Raw genomic sequence first — 20,243 nt, 5'->3', positions numbered from 1 at the left:
GAAGACACTCCGCTCATGGGGCGGGTGTATAACCTATGCTAGCCTGAGAGCTAATGCTATGCTACCGCTAGCCTGAGAGCCAATGCTATGCTACCGCTAGCCCGAAAGCTAATACTGTTAGCACGAAAGCTAATGCTACCGCTACCTAAAGCAGTCAAAACCTTGCATGTTAAAACTGCGTCGCGGTATTATTAACTGCGTTGGTTTAAACCTCAGTGTCATCACATACACATCATAAACGCACTCCGCTATAATGTAGTTGGCTTCCAGCGATATTTGTCAAGTGTGATTAAATTTATAATCTTGTGAGAGGAAAGGCAAGTTTTGAGCGACTTACCTCTTCGACGTTCAGTGAGAAAAGGAAGTTGGTCGGGCCAGATGTTATCATGACTACATGACTGCTTCCGGGTCATAATAAATCCAACCTTCAAAATAAAATCATATTTATTGATCCAATTTTCTCAAATCTTATTTGTTTATTTATACTAAGACATTGCCTTAATGGCCTGTAATAAACACTTTCATGTTACATTTTCTATTTGTTATTAAATTAATCAAATCAGATTTATTTGATGGAGGATTAGATAGAAGGATTTTCTAGTGGAAAAACTACAATTTATTTACTCTAAAATATATTATTCCACAAATGTTTTCACTAGCAGAAAATGTCAAATTAAATGTTGTAAGTTTGTTGGTCAAAAAGAGCATAGTTTATCTTCAAAGATGAAGCTATTATGTAAAAAGAAAACAAAGAACAAACAAATAGAGTTTTCTGATGACTTTTAGCCTGCGGGCAACCAGCACAGATGAGTAACAACTAGTCTTCAAAATGCTCTTCTTGGTAACACCCAAAAACTGTCTGATATCAACTTTTCTGTGGAATTACAGTGAACTGAGTCTGTCATGGTACCTTAGATATTTTGTTTTAAATGCAGAAGGACTAATGGCTGGGCAGATCCTTTGGAAAAATGTATTAAAAGAGTCAGTAATAAGCACCCAGATAGGATAGGCCTACTGGGTAGACTAACTCTGTCATTATTTTCTCTCTGCTTGATTCCTTTCACAACATATAGACTTTTGCTCTTTCTGTTTATCTTAACCTCACCTGAACAGCCACCAGTCTATTAAAACGTTATGTTGACTAATATTTCATGTGTTTAAATCAGATAAAATCAAACTAAATCAAAATGATAGTATTTACCGCATAGTTTCAACAGGTGGGGCTGCAAGGACATAATTCAGGGCATCTATCTATAAATACAAGGAACCTCTGTCTGTCTGTCTGTGTGTGTATGTGTGTGTTCCTCAAATATCTCTGCGGATCAGGATCAGACTGACCTGAGAGTTTCAACATGGCTGCTTCGTGGTTCAAGGGTGTGCTATTTCGCATTTGTTTGGACTGCAATGATACCGTTAATAAATTATTTCATAAATGCTTTACAAATTCCACGAGCATTGTCCACCGGAGCCACTACAGTCACGTGCGCACCAGAGCCAATCACTGCACACCGTGGCCACGCGCGCACCAGAGCCAATCACTGCAGAGCCCACCGCGACCCCCCACCTCCTGATTCGGCGGACGCATGGGTGCTTTGTACCTGCAGCGGCGCGAGCTGGAGCGGTGTATATATATGTATATATACGGTTGCTATGGCGCCGTACTAGGTGGCAGCCTGTAACAGCAGCTCCCGTGGGGTTTTAAGTTTTTTCGTAGTTTTTGTTGTATTTCTGTACTGATTTTCGCTGAACTTTTGGCAACTCTTCTCCAGAGACTGAGAGAAGACGAACACCTTTCTTTTTTTCTTTTTTAAACTTTTACGGCACTTTTTTTGTGATGGTTTTGCTAGCCCTAGCAACGGAGGGGCAGGAGCGCATCACTGAGCACATTGTTTACACACGCGACCAGCTGATTGCGCTGTGTGAACCTGCACTGCTGCCCGGAACCAGGCCTGAGGTCCTGAAGGAGCTGCGGAGGAGACGTTGTGGCTGCAGAGCTGGAGTCAAACGGAGGGTGAAGAGGAGGAGACACGGACCGGCTGTACCGGCGATCGTCATGGGAAACGTGAGGTCTCTGGGGAACAAGACGGACGAGCTCGCCGCGCTGATAAAGGCTCAGAGTGAATATCGTGAGTGCAGTGTGTTGTGTTTCACGGATACATGGCTTCACTCAAACATCCCGGACCACAGCGTGGCGATTCCCGGCTTCAGCACTGTTCGGGCGGACAGGGACGTGACAAGCAGCGGAAAGAAGAAAGGAGGAGGGATTGCACTGTACGTGAGTGAGAGGTGGTGTAATCCCGGACATGTTCACGTGAAGAAACGTCTGTGTACCCCGGACATTGAAATGTTGACTGTGGGGATGAGGCCTTATTATTTGCCCCGGGAATTCACGTCCGCCGTCATTATCGATGTGTACGTTCCTCCTTCAGCTGATGCAGCGCTGGCCTGTGACGTCATCCACTCCGCTGTTGCCCAGATACAGACGCAGCATCCTAATGCATTTATTGTCATCACTGGGGATTTTAATCACGTCTCACTGGACAAAACCCTTCCAACATTTCACCAGTATGTTGACTGCCCCACCAGAGACTGTAACACACTAGATCTGTTGTATGCAAATGCTAAGGATGCATACAGTCCCACAGCCCTCCCCCCTCTTGGAAGATCTGACCACAACCTGGTTCTGCTGACCCCTAAGTATATCCCCCTTGTTCAGCGGCAGCCTGTCCACACTAGGAGCGTGAGGAGGTGGACTCAGGAGGCTGCTGACGCACTACAGGACTGCTTTGAGTCGACAGACTGGGATGCACTTGTTGAGCCACATGGAGAGGATCTCGACAGCATGACCGACTCCATCACAGAATACATCAGGTTCTGTGAACACACCACCATGCCAACCCGGACTGTACGCTGCTTCCCTAATAATAAGCCGTGGATCACCAATGACCTGAAAGCCCTTCTTAACAAGAAGAAGAGGGCGTTCAGGTCTGGAGACAGGGAAGAACTGAGGAGAGTGCAGCATGAACTCAGGGATATGCTGAGGGCCTGTAAAGATTTCTACAGGAGGAAGCTGGAGGCCAAACTCCAGCAGAACAATGTGAGGGATGTGTGGACTGGTATGAAGCAGATCACTGGGTGTAAGGTGAGCGGCAGACAGTCATCAGGCAGCCTGGAGAGGGCAAACGAGCTGAACAGATTCTTCAATAGGTTCAGCTCACAGCATTCTGTCGTCTCCCTGACACCTCCAGACCCCCACACACCCTCACTGCCCCAAATGCTTCCTCCCCTCCCCCCTCACTCCCCTGCTGTGAGCTCTCCTGTGCAGCACCTCTCCTCCTCCTCCTCCTCCACCTCCTCGTCCTCCACTGAAGACACCAGCAGCCTCCCCCGCATGACTGTGACTGCAGGCCAGGTTAGGAGACAGCTGGAGAGACTCCACCAGCAGAAGGCTGCAGGCCCTGACGGTATCAGCCCCAGGATCCTGAAGACATGTGCCAGCCAGCTGTCTCCTGTCCTACAACACCTCTACAACCTGAGCTTGGGTCAGGAGAGAATACCGGTGCTTTGGAAGACTTCCTGCCTGGTTCCTGTTCCAAAGAAGTCGACACCATCAGACCTCAATGACTATCGACCAGTGGCCCTCACATCTTACGTCATGAAGGTGCTGGAGAGACTGGTTTTGGCCAACCTGAGGCCGCAGGTGAGAGCCCTGCTAGACCCTCTGCAGTTTGCTTACCAGCCCCACTTGATGACGCTGTCATCTACCTGCTGCAACAAGCCCATTCGCACCTGGATGGTGGAGGAGGCACTGTGAGAATCACATTCTTTGATTCCTCTAGTGCTTTTAACACCACTCAGCCACTGCTACTGGGGGAGAAGCTGCGGGTGATGGGTGTAGACGACACAATGATCTCCTGGATTACTGACTACCTGACAGGCAGGCCACAGTTTGTCCGTATGGGCAGTGTTCTGTCTGATGCGGTGGTTAGTGATACAGGAGCTCCACAGGGGACTGTACTGTCTCCTTTCCTGTTCACCTTATACACCACTGACTTTCAGTACAACACCGGGTCGTGTCACCTGCAAAAGTTTTCTGACGACTCGGCTGTTGTTGGGTGTATAAGTGAGGGACAGGAGGAGGAATACAGGGCACTGGTAGACAACTTTGTGGAGTGGACTGGACAGAATCACCTGCAGCTTAACATCAGCAAGACCAGAGAGATGGTGATAGATTTCAGGAAGAAGAGGAAGACGGCTTTCCAACCTCTGTGCATTCTGGGAAAGGATGTGGAGGTGGTCGAGGATTACAAGTACCTTGGTGTTACCATCAACCACAGACTGGACTGGAGATCTGACACTGAAGCTGTTTACAAGAAGGGGATGAGCAGACTTTACTTCCTGAGGAAGCTGAGATCCTTCAACGTGTGCAGCAAGATGTTGGAGATCTTTTATCAGTCTGTGGTGGCCAGTGTACTTTTCTTTGCTGTGGTTTGTTGGGGAAGCAGCATCGGAGCCAGCGACACCAACAGACTCAACAAACTGATCAGGAAGGCTGGCTCTGTGATTGGCTGCAAACAGGACACTCTGGAGGCTGTGGTGGAGAGGAGGACACTGAAAAAACTGTTATCCATTATGGATAATCCTCTCCACCCTCTCCAACTCACACTGGTCAGACAGCGGAGCACCTTCTCCGGAAGACTGCTTCAGCTTCGCTGTCGTAGCAATAGATACAGGAAATCTTTCCTGCCACAATCCATCACTTTATACAACAACTCTCTCACCTCTGCCTGACAGAGAACTCTGGTCTCTCTACTGTTTTGTTGTATATATTATTGTTTACTGTTTATAGCACACTGTGCACTGTATATATACACTATGTATATATTGGATTCTATTTATGTTATGTATGAAATGTTTTATTTGCGGACCCACTACTGCTGTAACAAAATAATTTCCCAGTCTGGGATCATTAAAGTAATTCTATCTATCTATCTATCTATATAGCCAGCGGTTCGCTCCCATTCTGTGCATCTAAACTGACTGTTGTGGATAGATTACACTAAACGAGTCCAGACCGAGTCTGTTCCGGTCTGAGGAGATCCGGATCCGCGAGGACAACAAACTGGAATCGGAATCTGTGGATGTTTGTGTGTAGCTGCTAGCCGCTAGCTACACGGCCCACCTCCCGATCGAGGCAACGGACCGGACTCACCGGCACATCCAAAACCGGACATATAGCCAGCGGTTCGCTCCCGTCCTGTGCATCTAAACTGACTGTTGTGGATAGATCACACTAAACGAGTCCGGACCGAGTCTGTTCCGGTCTGAGGAGATCCGGATCCGCGAGGACAACAAACTGGAATCGGAATCTGTGGATGTTTGTGTGTAGCTGCTAGCCGCTAGCTACACGGCCCACCTCCCGATCGAGGCAACTGACCGGACTCACCGGCACATCCAAAACCGGACATATAGCCAGCGGTTCGCTCCCGTCCTGTGCATCTAAACTGACTGTTGTGGATAAATTACACTAAACGAGCCCGGACCGAGTCTGTTCGGGTCTGAGGAGATCCGGAGACGCGCGGACAACAAAGTGGAATCAGATCTGTGGATGTTCGTGTGTAGCTAGCGGCTAGCAGCTAGCTAGTGGCTAGCAGCTAGCTACACAGCCCACATCCCGATCGAGGCAACAGTCCGGACTCACCGGCACGTCCAAAACCGGACTTGGGGTAAATTATGTCCACCACGCTTTTTCGCGAACATTGCCATCACGTTTGCTTTGTGTCTGGTGCAGAAGAAACGGTAAAAACGGGCTTTTGTCACGAAAGTGTCCAAGCAGTAAGTTTGGTTGTTGAGGAACAGGAAGTTGTGGGAGGGATGTAGGCAGATGAATGACAGACAGCGATACTGAGAGTTGAGAGATTTGTGATATTTAGCGCGTTTGGAGTGTATAGTTAGTGTGTTATGTAGTGTTAAGTGTGTAGTGGAGTCGGTTTTTTGTTTAATGAGTCAAAACAATTAGGAGACTGCTGAATGAGCATTGCCTGCATTTAAATGTAAATAGTTACATGTAACTTTGTAAATTTTTAAGGTGTATGCACATATTTAGCAAACAACAATTTATATTTGTATTATAAGTGATAAAAAATGGTTTGTTAAACATATTTGTGGTTTTCACAGTAAAAAAATCTAACTTTTTCTACTCTGATTTTATGTTTTTGTTGTGATTTTAGGTCCATTGTGTTAATACAGTATGTCAAAATAAAAAAGTAACTGCACAGTCACATGTGAGGTTGTGCTAAAAAAAATAATGACATCAATCAAATAGTTTTTAAGGGGAAATATAATGGCAAAATCAAGAATAGTCACAAACGGCCAATTATACCCTAGAATATCGGATTTCACAACAAACCTAAATATCCCTGACGTCCCACCTTCAAACACAGCCTCATTTGGCCATCCATGAAAATGCTGCTTAACCTCCCACTTTTCTATAGGAATACATTTTTCTTACGGGCACTGCACCAGTTTTCCTAAATAGTAAGACCTATTTGTGGAACACTGACAATAATAAATGCGGCTTTGGTAACTGAAAGTCACAGTAAGAAATTTACTAACTCTCAAACAGTTTGTTTGTTATGTGACACCACAGAATGTATTTTGAGAGATAGCCTATTTTCAAATTCAGTTCATTCTGAATATCCCAACAAGTAACTCAACTAAAACTAACTATATTTTTTCACAACCGTTGAGAAGTTGGGATTGAAATATATTGTGTGAAGTATTTCTCTAGATTTTTTTTTTCTCTTATATCTTGAAAGGCATTAAGGATGAACCCTCATTTCAAATGATGCAGAGAGCACAGTCCACATAAAAAAGAACACAACACAGATCAAGAAAAGCTGATTCTGCCCAACGTGGAAGCATCTATAAAAAAGCCAGTGCTGTTCCAGGATAACTTTATGGCATCACTTCTTTTTAAATAACTCCACTACCACGTTCATTTTCAATAATCACAAAAACAAGATATTAAAACTTGTTCTTCCGCATATGAAATTAAAGAAATTGAAATGTATTAAAATTCATGTATACGCCTGATGCTCTGGGTGCGAGGGGGGTGTAAGGTTTTTCACATTCACTCATGCACACAGCAGCGTGTGACTGTAATCTGCCACTAAGGGATGAGCTCAAAATGTTTTGAGGCCAATATACGCTAAGCCCCGCCCTTTGCGAGGATGTTTTGCTTAACGGTGGGCATGTTTTTTGACCGATCGTGCTCATAAATAAGAGAAATTACTGGCTCGGTTCCCCGATGCCATATACCAAATTTAGTGTTTTAATAGCATAAATACTCCAAAAGTTCTGTTCATTTTACTGTTTTTAATGTTATGCAAATTACTTTCATGGTGCATGAGGCTTTTTTGTAGAGGACTATCAGGAGGATGTGTATGAAAAATTTCACATCAATAGCACTTATGGCTTGGCGGGGAGAGCCTTTCAAAATTTACACCCTATGTTAAAGCGCACCCATCCGACGGATTGGGATCAAATTGTTGGAGCAGCATTTGGACGTCATTTATACTCATCGTACCAAGTATCAAGTGACTCGGTCCTTTCAGCTCGCCATAAATTAATAAAACGGAAACAATGATGGTCAATGAGGAATAGGCCATGCACACTTTCACCTATCAACCTGGCACTCAAGATATTAGTTAATACTTGCTCCTAGAGCATGCATACCAAATTTGGTGAAATTTCATCCAATAGTCTTTGAGGTACACATGTGTCGCACTTATAGCACCCCCTATAGGTTGAGCTCAACATGCTTTGGTAGGCAGATTCCCAGTCCAGTTGTGAACCTACCCACCAAGTTTTGTGACGATAGGGCAAAGGGTGTAGGAGTTATGGCCAATCATTTCTAAGCCCCGCCCATTGCAAAAATACATTGGTCTGTGGCGGCCATGTTTTTTGACCAATCTGGCTCATTTATAACAGAAATTTGTCTCTTCATCCCCCAAAGCCGTATACCAAATTTGGTGTTGATAGAGTTGATCTTTCAAAAGTTCTATTCATTTTACTGTTTTTCACATTATGCAATATCTAGTCAGTCGACCTTTATGGTCCAAGAGGCCTTTTTGTAGAGCACACTGAGCTGGACTTGTGTGTCAAATTTCAAGTGATTCAGACTTACAGTGTGAGGGGCGTGGCCTTCCTAAAAATGCATTTTCAAGCCTTATTTACAGCGCCACCATCTGGCTGACGGGGCTCATATTTTAATAAAAGTTTATGCACATCATTTCCAATGATTGGGCCAAGTTTCAAGTTTCTGGCCCATTCCAGCTCATGGGAATTTGAGCTCAAGCGGCAGTGATTTAAATGTTCAGATTAATTTAACTGCTTGGTACTCTGTCAAAAAAGAAAACTGAAAAACAGATTTTCTAAAATGTTCAAGTTTCTCTTCCTCTTCATCTGGAAATCACTAAGGCTACTGGTGATGTGCTAATATTTGGGGCCTGAACAGATCTCGACCTGCGAGGTCCCTATTGTTTTTTTAGTGACGACTTCTTGTCCCAAATGATCGCATTTTTCACTGCATGAACATCTCCCAAAACTCACCAAACTTAGAATGTACATCACACCTGGCGAATAACAATTTAAAATGTTTTTTAATAACAACATAACAATTCACAAAAACAATTTTTCTATTGTTTTTGTGAATTTCCACCTCTAGGTGGATATATGGATATGGATATATGGTCAAAAACCATATATCCATGTGTTCACTGAATTGTGTCGAGTCCCGTGACTCACAACTGGCCACACCCATTTCATCCATGTTTTTTTTTTTTTTTTTTGCAAATTATCGCACACCTACTATTTCCAACTCCTCCCAGGCGATTTCACCATTTTTGAAACTTTGCACACAGCATCTGTGGACCCTCCTGACAAAAAGTTATTAAAATCATTTTGATATTCCAAAGAATACTCAAGTTAGTAAATAACTCCTGCAGATTTTGTTCCAAAGACGAAGTGTTGCATATCTGCACATAGGTCTGGTCGTATGACATGAAAGTGAGGTTTCTACTTCCCCATAAACCCCCAAGGCTCTGTGCAAAATTTTGGCTGATGAACACTAGGTGGGGCTGTTTCAATTTAAGTATTTTATATCTCAAATTCGGCTAGGCGGCGTAACATGAAACTTGGCATTGTTATTGCGAATTGCCTCCTGAGAATATCTGACAAAGAACTTACCAATCTGCCACTAGGTGAGGCACTAGTGGCAGTCTAATTAAATATTTGGCACCATAGCACTTATGTAAGTGAAGTTCAAAGGGGTGGTATAGACTGGCCCCCTTAACTCTCACACCAAAAATTAACAGCAGGTGGCGATATTAACAACACAAAACAATTAACATGTCGTAAATGTTTAAACCTTATATCTACATGTTCCCTGAATTCATTTTTTTTTTCTCTTATATCTTGAAAGGCATTAAGGATGAACCCTCATTTCAAATGATGCAGAGAGCACAGTCCACATAAAAAAGAACACAACCACAGATCAAGAAAAGCTGATTCTGCCCAACGTGGAAGCATCTATAAAAAAGCCAGTGCTGTTCCAGGATAACTTTATGGCATCACTTCTTTTTAAATAACTCCACTACCACGTTCATTTTCAATAATCACAAAAACAAGATATTAAAACTTGTTCTTCTGCATATGAAATTAAAGAAATTGAAATGTATTAAAATTCATGTATACGCCTGATGCTCTGGGTGCGAGGGGGGTGTAAGGTTTTTCACATTCACTCATGCACACAGCAGCGTGTGACTGTAATCTGCCACTAAGGGATGAGCTCAAAATGTTTTGGGGCCAATATACGCTAAGCCCCGCCCTTTGCGAGGATGTTTTGCTTAACAGCAAAATTAACATGTCGTAGCTGAATTGTGTGGTGTAGGCCATGCCCACTTTCGCGGTAACTTTCCATTCGCAAAATCGCGAACATTGAAAAACCTCCTTTTTCGAACTCCTCCTAGGCGAAACTTTGCACGAAACTCTGCATATAGCATCTGTGGACAAAAAGTTATTACAAAGAATTGCGATAGTCCAAAAAACGCCCAAAATATAAAACAACAATTGGTGAAAACAGACAGTCTTGCATGTCTTTACGTAATAAAGTCAGATTACCACAAAAATGATCATAATTGTGTTCCACTGCACGGTGTGCAGGGTTTGTGCAAAATTTGGTGCAAATCGGCCAATAGCTGGCGCTCTGGTCGCGGTCTAATTAGTGTGAATGCAAGTACATGGGAAAATCTTCAAATCCTCTTCAAAACTCATCGACTTTCAAACTCTTCTTGTCCCTGTTGAGCTAGAGACACCATTCCAACTTTTCAAGAGTCACAAGACCTAGAACTATTGGGCATGCATTCAGTATTTTAAAATGAACGGTACGGTTTTGAAATCATCACAGTTTTAGCTTTATATTGCACCCCATTGGAGTTTAGAACTGGGTTCTTAGCGGGGGGCTTTTAATTTGAAATTAGCCACTATTAGTAGCTTGCCGCTACAAAAACAAGCGGACACAACTAAACAGCTAAAGAGACCGAGGAAACGCTAGCATCTCCCGGATCTCAGCAGCTGTCCAGTTCATCTTGATTTCCTCGGTGGAAGTGATGTACTGACTGCTGTGATCAGCTGTTTCGTGGTTTTAAAATTCCCCGGCTGTGGGTCGCACTGCAGTGCATGTCATCGACACCTCTGCCCTTCTCACGAAATTGCCAGCACATTGACAGCTCGGATTTACATAGCAATGGAGGTGGAAAAAAGTGTACCCTCCTTCTGTCTGAATCCACGGACCTAGCCGCAAAAAAGACACCAAATTGGTGGCTTCCTGCCCAGTATAAAAATGGCTAGTGTTAATTTTCAGCCTAAATCTGTTTTGTCTCTTTTACCTAATTTTTCACTCTACAGACATATAAAAGACATCACAGAGTTTAGCAGTGACTCTTGTTACTTAGTATTTAAATATTTTGCTATTACATGTTTTTGAAAAATCACAGGAGTTTTCCCATTCTTTCCTATGAGGGCATTTTCAACATGTGCCGTGCATGTGCAGCCAGAGAAACTGTTTAAAGCCCTTTCAGCCCTCTTACTTTTCAGCTTTTCAGCCTTTTCAGCTTCTTCATACATTCAGCTTTATGTTCAGCTGGAGAAACTGTTCAGCTATCAAAATGAACTTCGACTTAATTAGCCCATTCAGCTTATTACTTTTCAGCATTTCTGCCTTTTCAGCTTTTGAAAAATTCAGCTTTTCCTGCAAATTCTTGACCATTCAGCCTTGCTAATGGATACAAACCTCTGTTTAACCTCTGTAAGGTTACACAGTGTACTCCTCTTATTATGTATTCTTTATCTAGATTGCAGGGAGTTCTTCTGGCTTAAGTGTACATTGATTAATACCGACAGGATGAGCAGCCCACCAAATCATAAAGGAAAAACTTCCTAAACAGAACATACTCTCACTCAGGTAAAAGAGGGTTATTCAAGGAGAGACAGACAGTAGAAACATTTGACCTCTAGGGTTAAATAACCTGTTTATCACTCATTGTTAGTTACTAAATGAAGCTAGAATGTTACATTTTCAGATAGAGAGCTCAAAATGTTCAAAGGTTGGTTTGTTATCATTCAATTCACATGATTAAATGATTCCACTAATGTTGGCTGCTTTATAACGGATGTTTGTGGGCTCCAGCACTCCTGTACAACTTGTAGTGAACAACAAGTGTCCCACTGTGATGTATGCATCTGTTTGAGAGGTTGAAATAAATGGGTTGGTCCGCTGCCTCTAGTTACAATAGCCTTTAAACAATTTTGCAGCGGACTGTTATTTGTTTGAGGTCTGACACTACTGAACAAAACTACTGACGAGACGGTGCCTTTTTAGAAATGAACTCTTGGCTCGCTGCATGCTGTTGTGTTTGTTTCTCTGTGGAAAGTCAATGCGGGGGGAAGGCGGAGCCCACTATTAACTACGGGAGCGCATGGGGAGCGGCGGCAGAGCAGGTTATAGTGAAAATAAATTTTTAAAAATCATCTTAAACCACACACTGGAACTATTCGATTTTACCGATTTATCTCCTAGTCGAATATCCATACACACATACACACATACACACACATACATACATACATACATACATACATACATACATACATACCAAACGACATCTTTCTCGCTCTCTCTCTCTCTGTCTCTCTCGTCTCCACGTTGTCACGTGGAGACAACCACACATAAGTGCTCCTGGACATATAATTTATATAATGCCTGAAAATGATTATATTTAATATTTTATCCTCATCTCCTATATAAGTATGCATGCATATTTTTTAATGACGGTATTGAAACTGATACCGTTGCTATTTTTAAGACCCCGCGGTATAACGTATTACCGTATTACCGCCCAACCCTAATACACACATATATACACACATAGACACATACACACACGCAGACAGACAGACAGACCAATCAGGCATAACATTATGACTACCTACCTAATATTGTATCGGTCCCTCTTTTGCTGCCAAAACAGCCCTGACCCATTGAGGCATAGACTCCACTAGACCCCTGAAGGTGTACTGTGGAATCTGGCAGCAAGATGCTAGTTCTGATGTTCACGTGCCCATTGTTGGTGCTTTAGGCGGTGGATTGGGGGTTGGTGGACTGTTGCTCAAATTGCTGAAGAAGTTAATGCTGGTTCTCATATAAAGGTTTCAGAATACACAGTGCATCACAGTTTGTTGTGTATGGAGCTTCATAGCCACAGACAAGTCAGGGTGCCTATGCTTACCCCTGTCCACTGCCAAAAGTGCCAACAATGTGCACATGAGCTTCAGAACTTGACCACAGAGTGATGGAGGAAGGTAGCCTGGCCTGATGAATCACGTTTTCTTTTACATCATGTGGATTGCCAGGTGCATTGCTTATCTGGGGAGCACCAGGATGCACTATGGGAAAAAGGCAAGCCGGCGGAGGCAGTGTGAAGCTTTGGGCAATATTCTGCCGCTTCAGAACTTGACCACAGAGTGATGGAGGAAGGTAGCCTGGTCTGAAGAATCACGTTTTCTTTTACATCATGTGGATTGGCGGGTGCATTGCTTACCTGGGGAGCACCAGGAATGCACTATGGGGAAAAAGGCAAGCCGGTGGAGGCAGTGCAAGCCGGCGGAGGCAGTCTCTCTGGGCACTCGAGGAACACCATACATTACATAATTAAAAAGAAACAGTAAAAGAAAAATAGAGTAGGACAATGTGGACAATTACGTGAGGGTATGTAATTCTGAAAAGGTGAGTTTTTAGTCTTTATTTGAAGAGGGGGAGAGAGTCCAGGTTCCTGATGTCCGGTGGCAGTGAGTTCCAGAGTCGGGGGGCAGAGCGGCTGAAAGCCCTGCTCCCCATGGTGACAAGGTGGGTGGGAGTGACAGAGAGGTGGACAGAGGAGGCACATCTGAGGGAACGGGAAGGGGTGGCAATGTGGAGGAGTTCGGACAGGTAAGGAAGGGAAAAGGTTATGGAGGGGGCGTTGAATGTAAACAGGAGGATTTTGAAGTCTATACGGAGTTTGACTGGGAGCCAGTGGAGTTGCTGCATAACAGGGGTAATGTGGTGAATGGAGGGGGTTCTGGTGATGATCCGAGCTGCAGAGTTCTGAACCATTTGAGGTTTATGTAGGTATTTGGCACAATGACGTGATGTGCAATTTTGATGTCCAAAGCACATTCATGGAGTAAAAACACAATTTTTTAAAATAAAAAACACATTAATTCAATCTATTCATCTCTGCTTATCTAATGATAGGAACATGTATTGAGGGTTTTACAAAGTTTAAGAGTTATTAGACACAATGATCACAAAATGTCATACCGGATAACTGTCCGGACCTTATGGTGAAATGGAAAAAAGCTACAAAATAGTTTAAAAGAAAATAAATTAAAAACTCTCTGCCCCAGGCATTATTGTATGAGTGTTGCCTTTGATATATGAAAATGTTACAAAAAATTAGACATCCATTGGATTGTTATGCTTTTGAGCAGCTCGTCCCAAAACTGGTATGTCAGCCAATGTCATCCGGAATAACAAGCAATCTTGTTAATCAAATTTATGGGGCATTATGGGGCACACGTTATCAGACAGGAAGTTAGGCCGTCAGGAAGACCCGAAAGGACCCCCAAACAATAGTGAAAGGTTAATAAGTCTCTCTTGAAATGTGTTTTATTTACTCTTTTCAGTCACTGGTACACTATGTTGTAAAATCCTGTGTCATATGGGGTAACGCTAAAAACATATATAATGTTGATTTTATGCAAATTTGTTTGTTTTATGTGAAATTATATACTTTAATGTTGAGGGTTTGCAGATTTCTATAGGTAGCCAAAACAACTGCCTGATTGAGTTTCCAACAGAGTTTCGTCATACTGGATAATGATTTTGTCATATAGGATAACAGTTATTTTCTGTTACCCCACAGTGTCATCTGTTATACAGAATGACACATATTTGGCAGTAGTACTGTTTCATGCTTTTATTTGTATAATTTCCATTGTTATTGTGATATTATCATAAACTTATGCACTTTTTAATAATGGTATTTTTAAGCACTTTTTAGTATTTGAACACTTTAAATTGCTTAAAGTTTTTAAAATAGGTTGTGTCCCTGAGTCGACTGTCCCGCTGTTACTTTGATGTAAACATGGATAATTGATGAACATCAATAATATTTAGGTTGTGTAAAGATGACATTCCAAGTGGAAACATTAGGTGTCATACCGAGTGACGATTTCAGTCAGGTGGGATAACACTGATTAAAATGCCTTAAAATGCATAATTTCATTTTATGGAGTTGAGAAAACAATAATAGTATGATGCCAAGTACTGTTAAGGATTTTCAGACATTTTGCAGATTGAATCACTTTGCAGCATTAAAATGTAGGTGAGAACTTGAGCGAGTAGGGTCATGTCTATAGCAAACACATTATAATGAAAAAAAGGAATTGTCTAAGTTTCATTTTCTGAGCTTTAAATATTGGCAACTGTCTTTCTTTACATATTTATGAAGCATTATTGACCATAAAAGTTCTAATATAATAATATTTTAAAAAATTCATTAACGTTATCCAGTAGGACATTTTTGACTGGTGTCATCAAGTAACTCTAAATTAAAACACATAGAATACATTTTTTTGAAAATGAAATTTAAAAAACGAGTACATAACATCCTCATAAAAGGTAAAAACTACATTGATCTCAGTTTTAACCTATTTACATTTTTGGTCAACTTAAAACCTTATTCGTCACTGAGCCATTTGTGAGGTAGACCAAAGAGAAGGAAGTTACAGTAAACAATGCGGAAGGTGACAAGGCGTGTACAAGAATGGCAATGGAGTGGGGAGAGAGGGAGGGGCGGAGGCGGTTAATGTTGCGTAGATGGAAATAGGCAGACCGGGTGATGTTATTGATATGCGATTGGAAGGATAATGTGCTGTCAAGAATGACACCCAGACTCTTAGCCTGAGGGGATGGGGAGACAGAGGAATGGTCGATGGTGAGGAAAAATCTGTCAGCTTTTGAAAGGGTTGATTTAGTATCAATGAGAAGAAATTCAGTTTTATCACTGTTTAGTTTGAGGAAGTTGGAGGAGAACCATGATTTGAGTTCAATGAAGCAGTCAGTAAGGGAGGAAGGTGGGAGAGTGGAATTGGGTTTGCTGGAGAGGTAGAGCTGGTTGTCATCCACGTAGCAATGAAAATGGATGTTGTATTTACGGAAGATATTGCTAAGGGGAAGGAGGTAGATGATGACGAGAAGATGACAGGAGACGGGTGGGAACTGAAGGATTGGAGTTGGATGAACTGAGTGCGGCCTGAGAGGTAGGATTTAAACCAGGCAAGGGCCGTGTGTGAAATACCAATGGAGATTAATCTGTTAAAGAGGATAGTGTGAGAGATGGTGTTGAAGGCCGCATTCAGATCGAGGAGGATGAGAATAGTGAGTAGACCAGAATCAGCTGCCAGGAGGAGGTCGTTTGTGATTTTGATCAGTGCAGATTCTGTGCTATGGAGGGGGCGGAAACCAGACTGGAATTGTTCGTACAGGTTGTTAAGGGTTAGATGAAGGTGAATTTGTGAAGCAATAGTTTTTTCAAGGATTTTGGAGAGGAAAGGGAGATTGGAGATGGGACGAAGATTATTATAATTATTAGGGTCAGCACTAGGTTTTTTCAGTATTGGAGTGATGGCAGCGGTTTTGAAGAGTGTAGGAACAATTCCTGTGGAGAGTGAGGAGTGGATGATGGCAGAGCGGGGAGGCAGGCTTTCACCAGAACTGTAGGGAGGGGATCTAACTGACAGGTGGAGGGCTTGGACTTTACTGTACAGTCGTTCAAGCTGTCGACCTTTGGCTTTCATCTGTCATAGTTCGGAAGTGAACCAGGGGCAGAGGTGGAAAGGGAGACGGACCTAGTTTTCAGGAGAGCGAGCGTTGTAGTGGGAGGCCAAATCGTCGGGGGTGGATGGATTTGAGTGGTCAGGAGGCAGTTAATGGCAGCAGAAAGTGCATCAGGATTAATGTTCTTGAAGTTACGGAATGAGATGACACGTGGGGGCTGTGTTGAGGAGAGAGTGAGTGATCAGTTATAGGGAGTTCATCTGCAATACAGTTGGAAGGAATGAGACCGGAACAACAAACTAAATCCAAAATTTGACCCTTTGAGTGAGTGGGAAAGTCAATATGCTGCTGGAAGCCAAAGCTGTCAAGACAGGATGCAAAGTCACGGGTCAGAGGGAGATTGATGTTGAAGTCCCCCAGCAGAATCACATTTGGGGAAAGTGCAGCTAGGTGGGTAAGTAGAGCAGCAAAGTCATGGATGAAGTTAATATTTGCTTTGGGGGGGCGGTAAACAGTTGCAATGATGGTAGGAACAGGACCAGAAAGTTGACACACAGTTGATTTAAATGAGTTGAAGGTAGGAGCAGATGCCGGTAGGACTTTCCACTTCTCGCTGTGAATTATCGTGAGACCTCCACCACGGCCGGAGCCACGAGGTTGAGAGGTGTAAACAAACCCAGGGGGTGTGGACTCGTTGAGTTGGGAAAAGTCATTAGTTGTTGTCATGTCTCGGTCAAGCAAAGAAAATCAAACTTACGGTCAATGGGGAGATCCTGGACAAGATGCCCCTTGTTCGTAAGTGAGTGGATGTTTAATAGACCGAAATGGACCGGGTTGTTGTCGTATTTTCCAGTAGCGTTAGCCGACCTAGCAAGGCTGGCTAGCGCTGTGTAGTCAACAACCCGGCCGGTGTTATGCGGAGGGCGTCGTGTGGAGGACCAGGTCCATTGGTTTGGAGTTGTCAAAGTGGAAGCTTCGACTAGATCAGCGATGGATGTATCTCCAACGAGGCAGGAAAGCGATGTCCGGACATAGGCGAGTTGCCGGCGGAGGCTTGAGCAGGTGAATACAGATCCGATGGAGTTCAGCAGCTGAGTACTGGAGGAGTCCTGTCACTGGTTGCTGGAGGAGCGACAGGAGAGACCAGATGAGAGCGATCCAGATAGAAAGTCTACCAGCCCGCATTGTAGATGACAACCCAGGTGACTAAGGCAATCTGGTGAACAGACCAGGTAAAGGGCTCAAAGCCGAGGCAGTGGGCTAATATTAGCCAAGCAGTGGGCTAATATTAGCCAAGCAGTGGGCTAATGTTAGCGCAGCAGTGGGCTAATGACACGCAGATTCACAGAGATGAATCATCAATGATGTAGAGAGAGATGTCGGATCAGTCTCTCACTTTAGAGTTGGTTACACAGTCCAACAGTAGAAGAGTTTAAAAGTTTAAAAGATTAAAAAGTTTAAAAGTTATCGGCGAGCAGCGGCAGCAAACCGCGCCAGCGTTCATTCGTCCAACCGGATGTACCACCTACCTCAGCATTGTTGCAGACCATATATACCCTTTTTATGGAAACAGTATTCCCTGATGGCTGTGGCCTCTTTTAGCAGGATAATGCGCTTAGCCACAAAGCAAAAAGGGTGATGTTTTGATGAGCATAACAACGAGTTTGAGGTATTGACTTGGCCTTTAAATTCCCCAGATCTCAATCCAATCGAGCATGTGTGTGATGTGCTGGACAAACAAGTCCGATCCATTGAGGCCCCACCTCGCAACTTACAGGACTTAAAGGATCTGCTGCTAACATCTTGGTGTCAGATACCACAGCAAACTTTAAGGGTTCTAGGGGAGCTGGATGCCTCAACGGGTCAGGGCTCTTTTGGCAGCAAAAGTTATATTAGGCAGGTGACATAATTGTATGCCTTATCGGTGTATATGAATATGTATATGCAGTGTCTCCCCTATATGCATTATGCGGCAGCATGGCACTGGATTTTTAGCGACGCCTCAAAAAAATGGCAAATTTAAGTTGCACACAGTGAAAGCACTACACCCTAAGTTGTCTTGAAATCGACCATTATTGTCATTACTGCTGTTTGTGTAATTTCAACAAGTCACCGTTTAGGCTGAGTGACTGAAATCCCCGTCATCATATTCAAAGGCTGCAACAGGCAACTCATCGAACTGGGATGAAGTTAGTTTTAGGTTGGATATTCGACGGATATTCACCCAGTTCCCAGCTGTGACTTTACTGAGGTTCGCCCAGTCAGTAGGATGGTTAGCTCACCTCCCAGAGCCTCATGTTGAATTGCTGGAAACTGATTTAGGGACCGTTATTAAATTATTTAACATAGATATATTGATACAAAATAATTTTTAATTTTTTTCAATATCTTCCATGTCATGTGACCCAGTGACTCCAAACCAGCAGCAGATTGTATTACGAAACTGAAGAAATGAGACACACCGTTTTTTATGTATTTTTGTGCTTCCTCTATTTTATATGAATATTAATATGCAGAAATTATGTTTTTTTCTCAGTAGCTTCCATGTCAGATGGCTCATTGATTTCTGAAACAGATTCAGTTTCCATAAAAAAAAATATAAAGAAAATAATGGTAAAAAAGTTCTCTAATGCTCAAGAGGTTAACATATTTTCAAGCAGCAGTGTCAACTTCTACACTATTTTGTCTCATGTCTTAGATTCTGATTCTGAATTTTTTTTTTCTAGAATCTCACCAGAAGTTACCTTTTTAAAGAGTTATTTTTCAAAATTTTCCTCCGGGGGGCATACCCCCAGACCCCCCTAGTCTTGCTAGGTTACCCACTCAGACCACTGCTGCTACAAAAAAAATTAAAAGGGAAAACACTGTATATGTATGTGTTTGTGCCTATGAAGTTGAAGGGACATGCTGTCCGCTCACTTTTTCATGCTGCTTTTATTATCTCATGCAACTCATCAAATTAAATTCTGTTTAAAGTGAGGCCACGGTTAGGGAACCAAAATGTCAAACAGTAGTATTTAATAGCTTCTTCACTTGCTCTTCTGACACCTGTTTGCTTCTTTTTGTGTGTGTGTGTGTGTGTGTGTGTGTGTGTATACTCACTACAGAAAAAAGATGATCCAGCCTTGTCTCTGAATGTCAGTAGAGCTGAAAAGTACTCCAGTGTGGAGTGTGCCATACAGTCTTGCCCGGAGCTACTAAAGAAAGGTACAGCATTGCACACTGCATAAATGGCCTCGTCGTAAAAATAATATAATGGTAGTAGTAATAATTGTAATAGTAGCAAAACATTTTATTCATATTGCGCTTTTAAAGATTACTCAATTACACTTTACACTACCACAATTAAAAAAGAACAACGCATTAAGAAGGAAATGAAATGGACTGGTGCCTTTCTTATCAACCAACTACTGAAAACACTTGCAGTGCTTTTCAGATTCACTTGTTCGCACACAATTTATACACTCATGGCAGAGCCTGGCATGCAAAGTGCCAACATGCTCATGAGTAGTGATACAGCGCCTCCTGTCTGAAGCCCCTCACAATATTTCTGTGCTGACACGGTATACTTATTCACACACTGATGGAACAGCCATTTGACGCAATTTGGGGTTCAGTATCTTACCTAAGGATACATGCCGCCTGGGGAAAAATCAGACAACCAACCGTCTGATAAGAAATACGACCCTCACTGACTCCTAAACCAGAGCTGCTTCTCTGTCTCTTACCTTTGAGATGGTGTGCGTGCATGTCAGTATATCCTTCGGAAGATATCCTCTGCTCCCAGAGACAGCTAACTTCT

At 42.9% G+C, this 20,243-nt stretch overlaps 1 protein-coding gene across 4 annotated transcripts in view; it reads left to right on the top strand.

The window, feature by feature from the left end:
* mmadhcb (metabolism of cobalamin associated Db) overlaps positions 1–20,243 on the top strand; it is a 78,392-nt gene that overhangs the window by 23,595 nt on the left and 34,554 nt on the right. For all 4 annotated transcript variants that reach the window (XM_030428089.1, XM_030428086.1, XM_030428088.1 and 1 more), the window contains one exon: positions 19,549–19,648. In XM_030428089.1, the coding sequence (XP_030283949.1) occupies positions 19,549–19,648 (100 nt within the window). The remainder of the gene's footprint in view (positions 1–19,548; positions 19,649–20,243) is intronic.

This window comes from Sparus aurata, chromosome 9 (assembly GCF_900880675.1).
Source record: "Sparus aurata chromosome 9, fSpaAur1.1, whole genome shotgun sequence".
NCBI lineage: Eukaryota > Metazoa > Chordata > Actinopteri > Spariformes > Sparidae > Sparus > Sparus aurata.
This window is presented reverse-complemented; position numbering and strand designations above follow the sequence as displayed.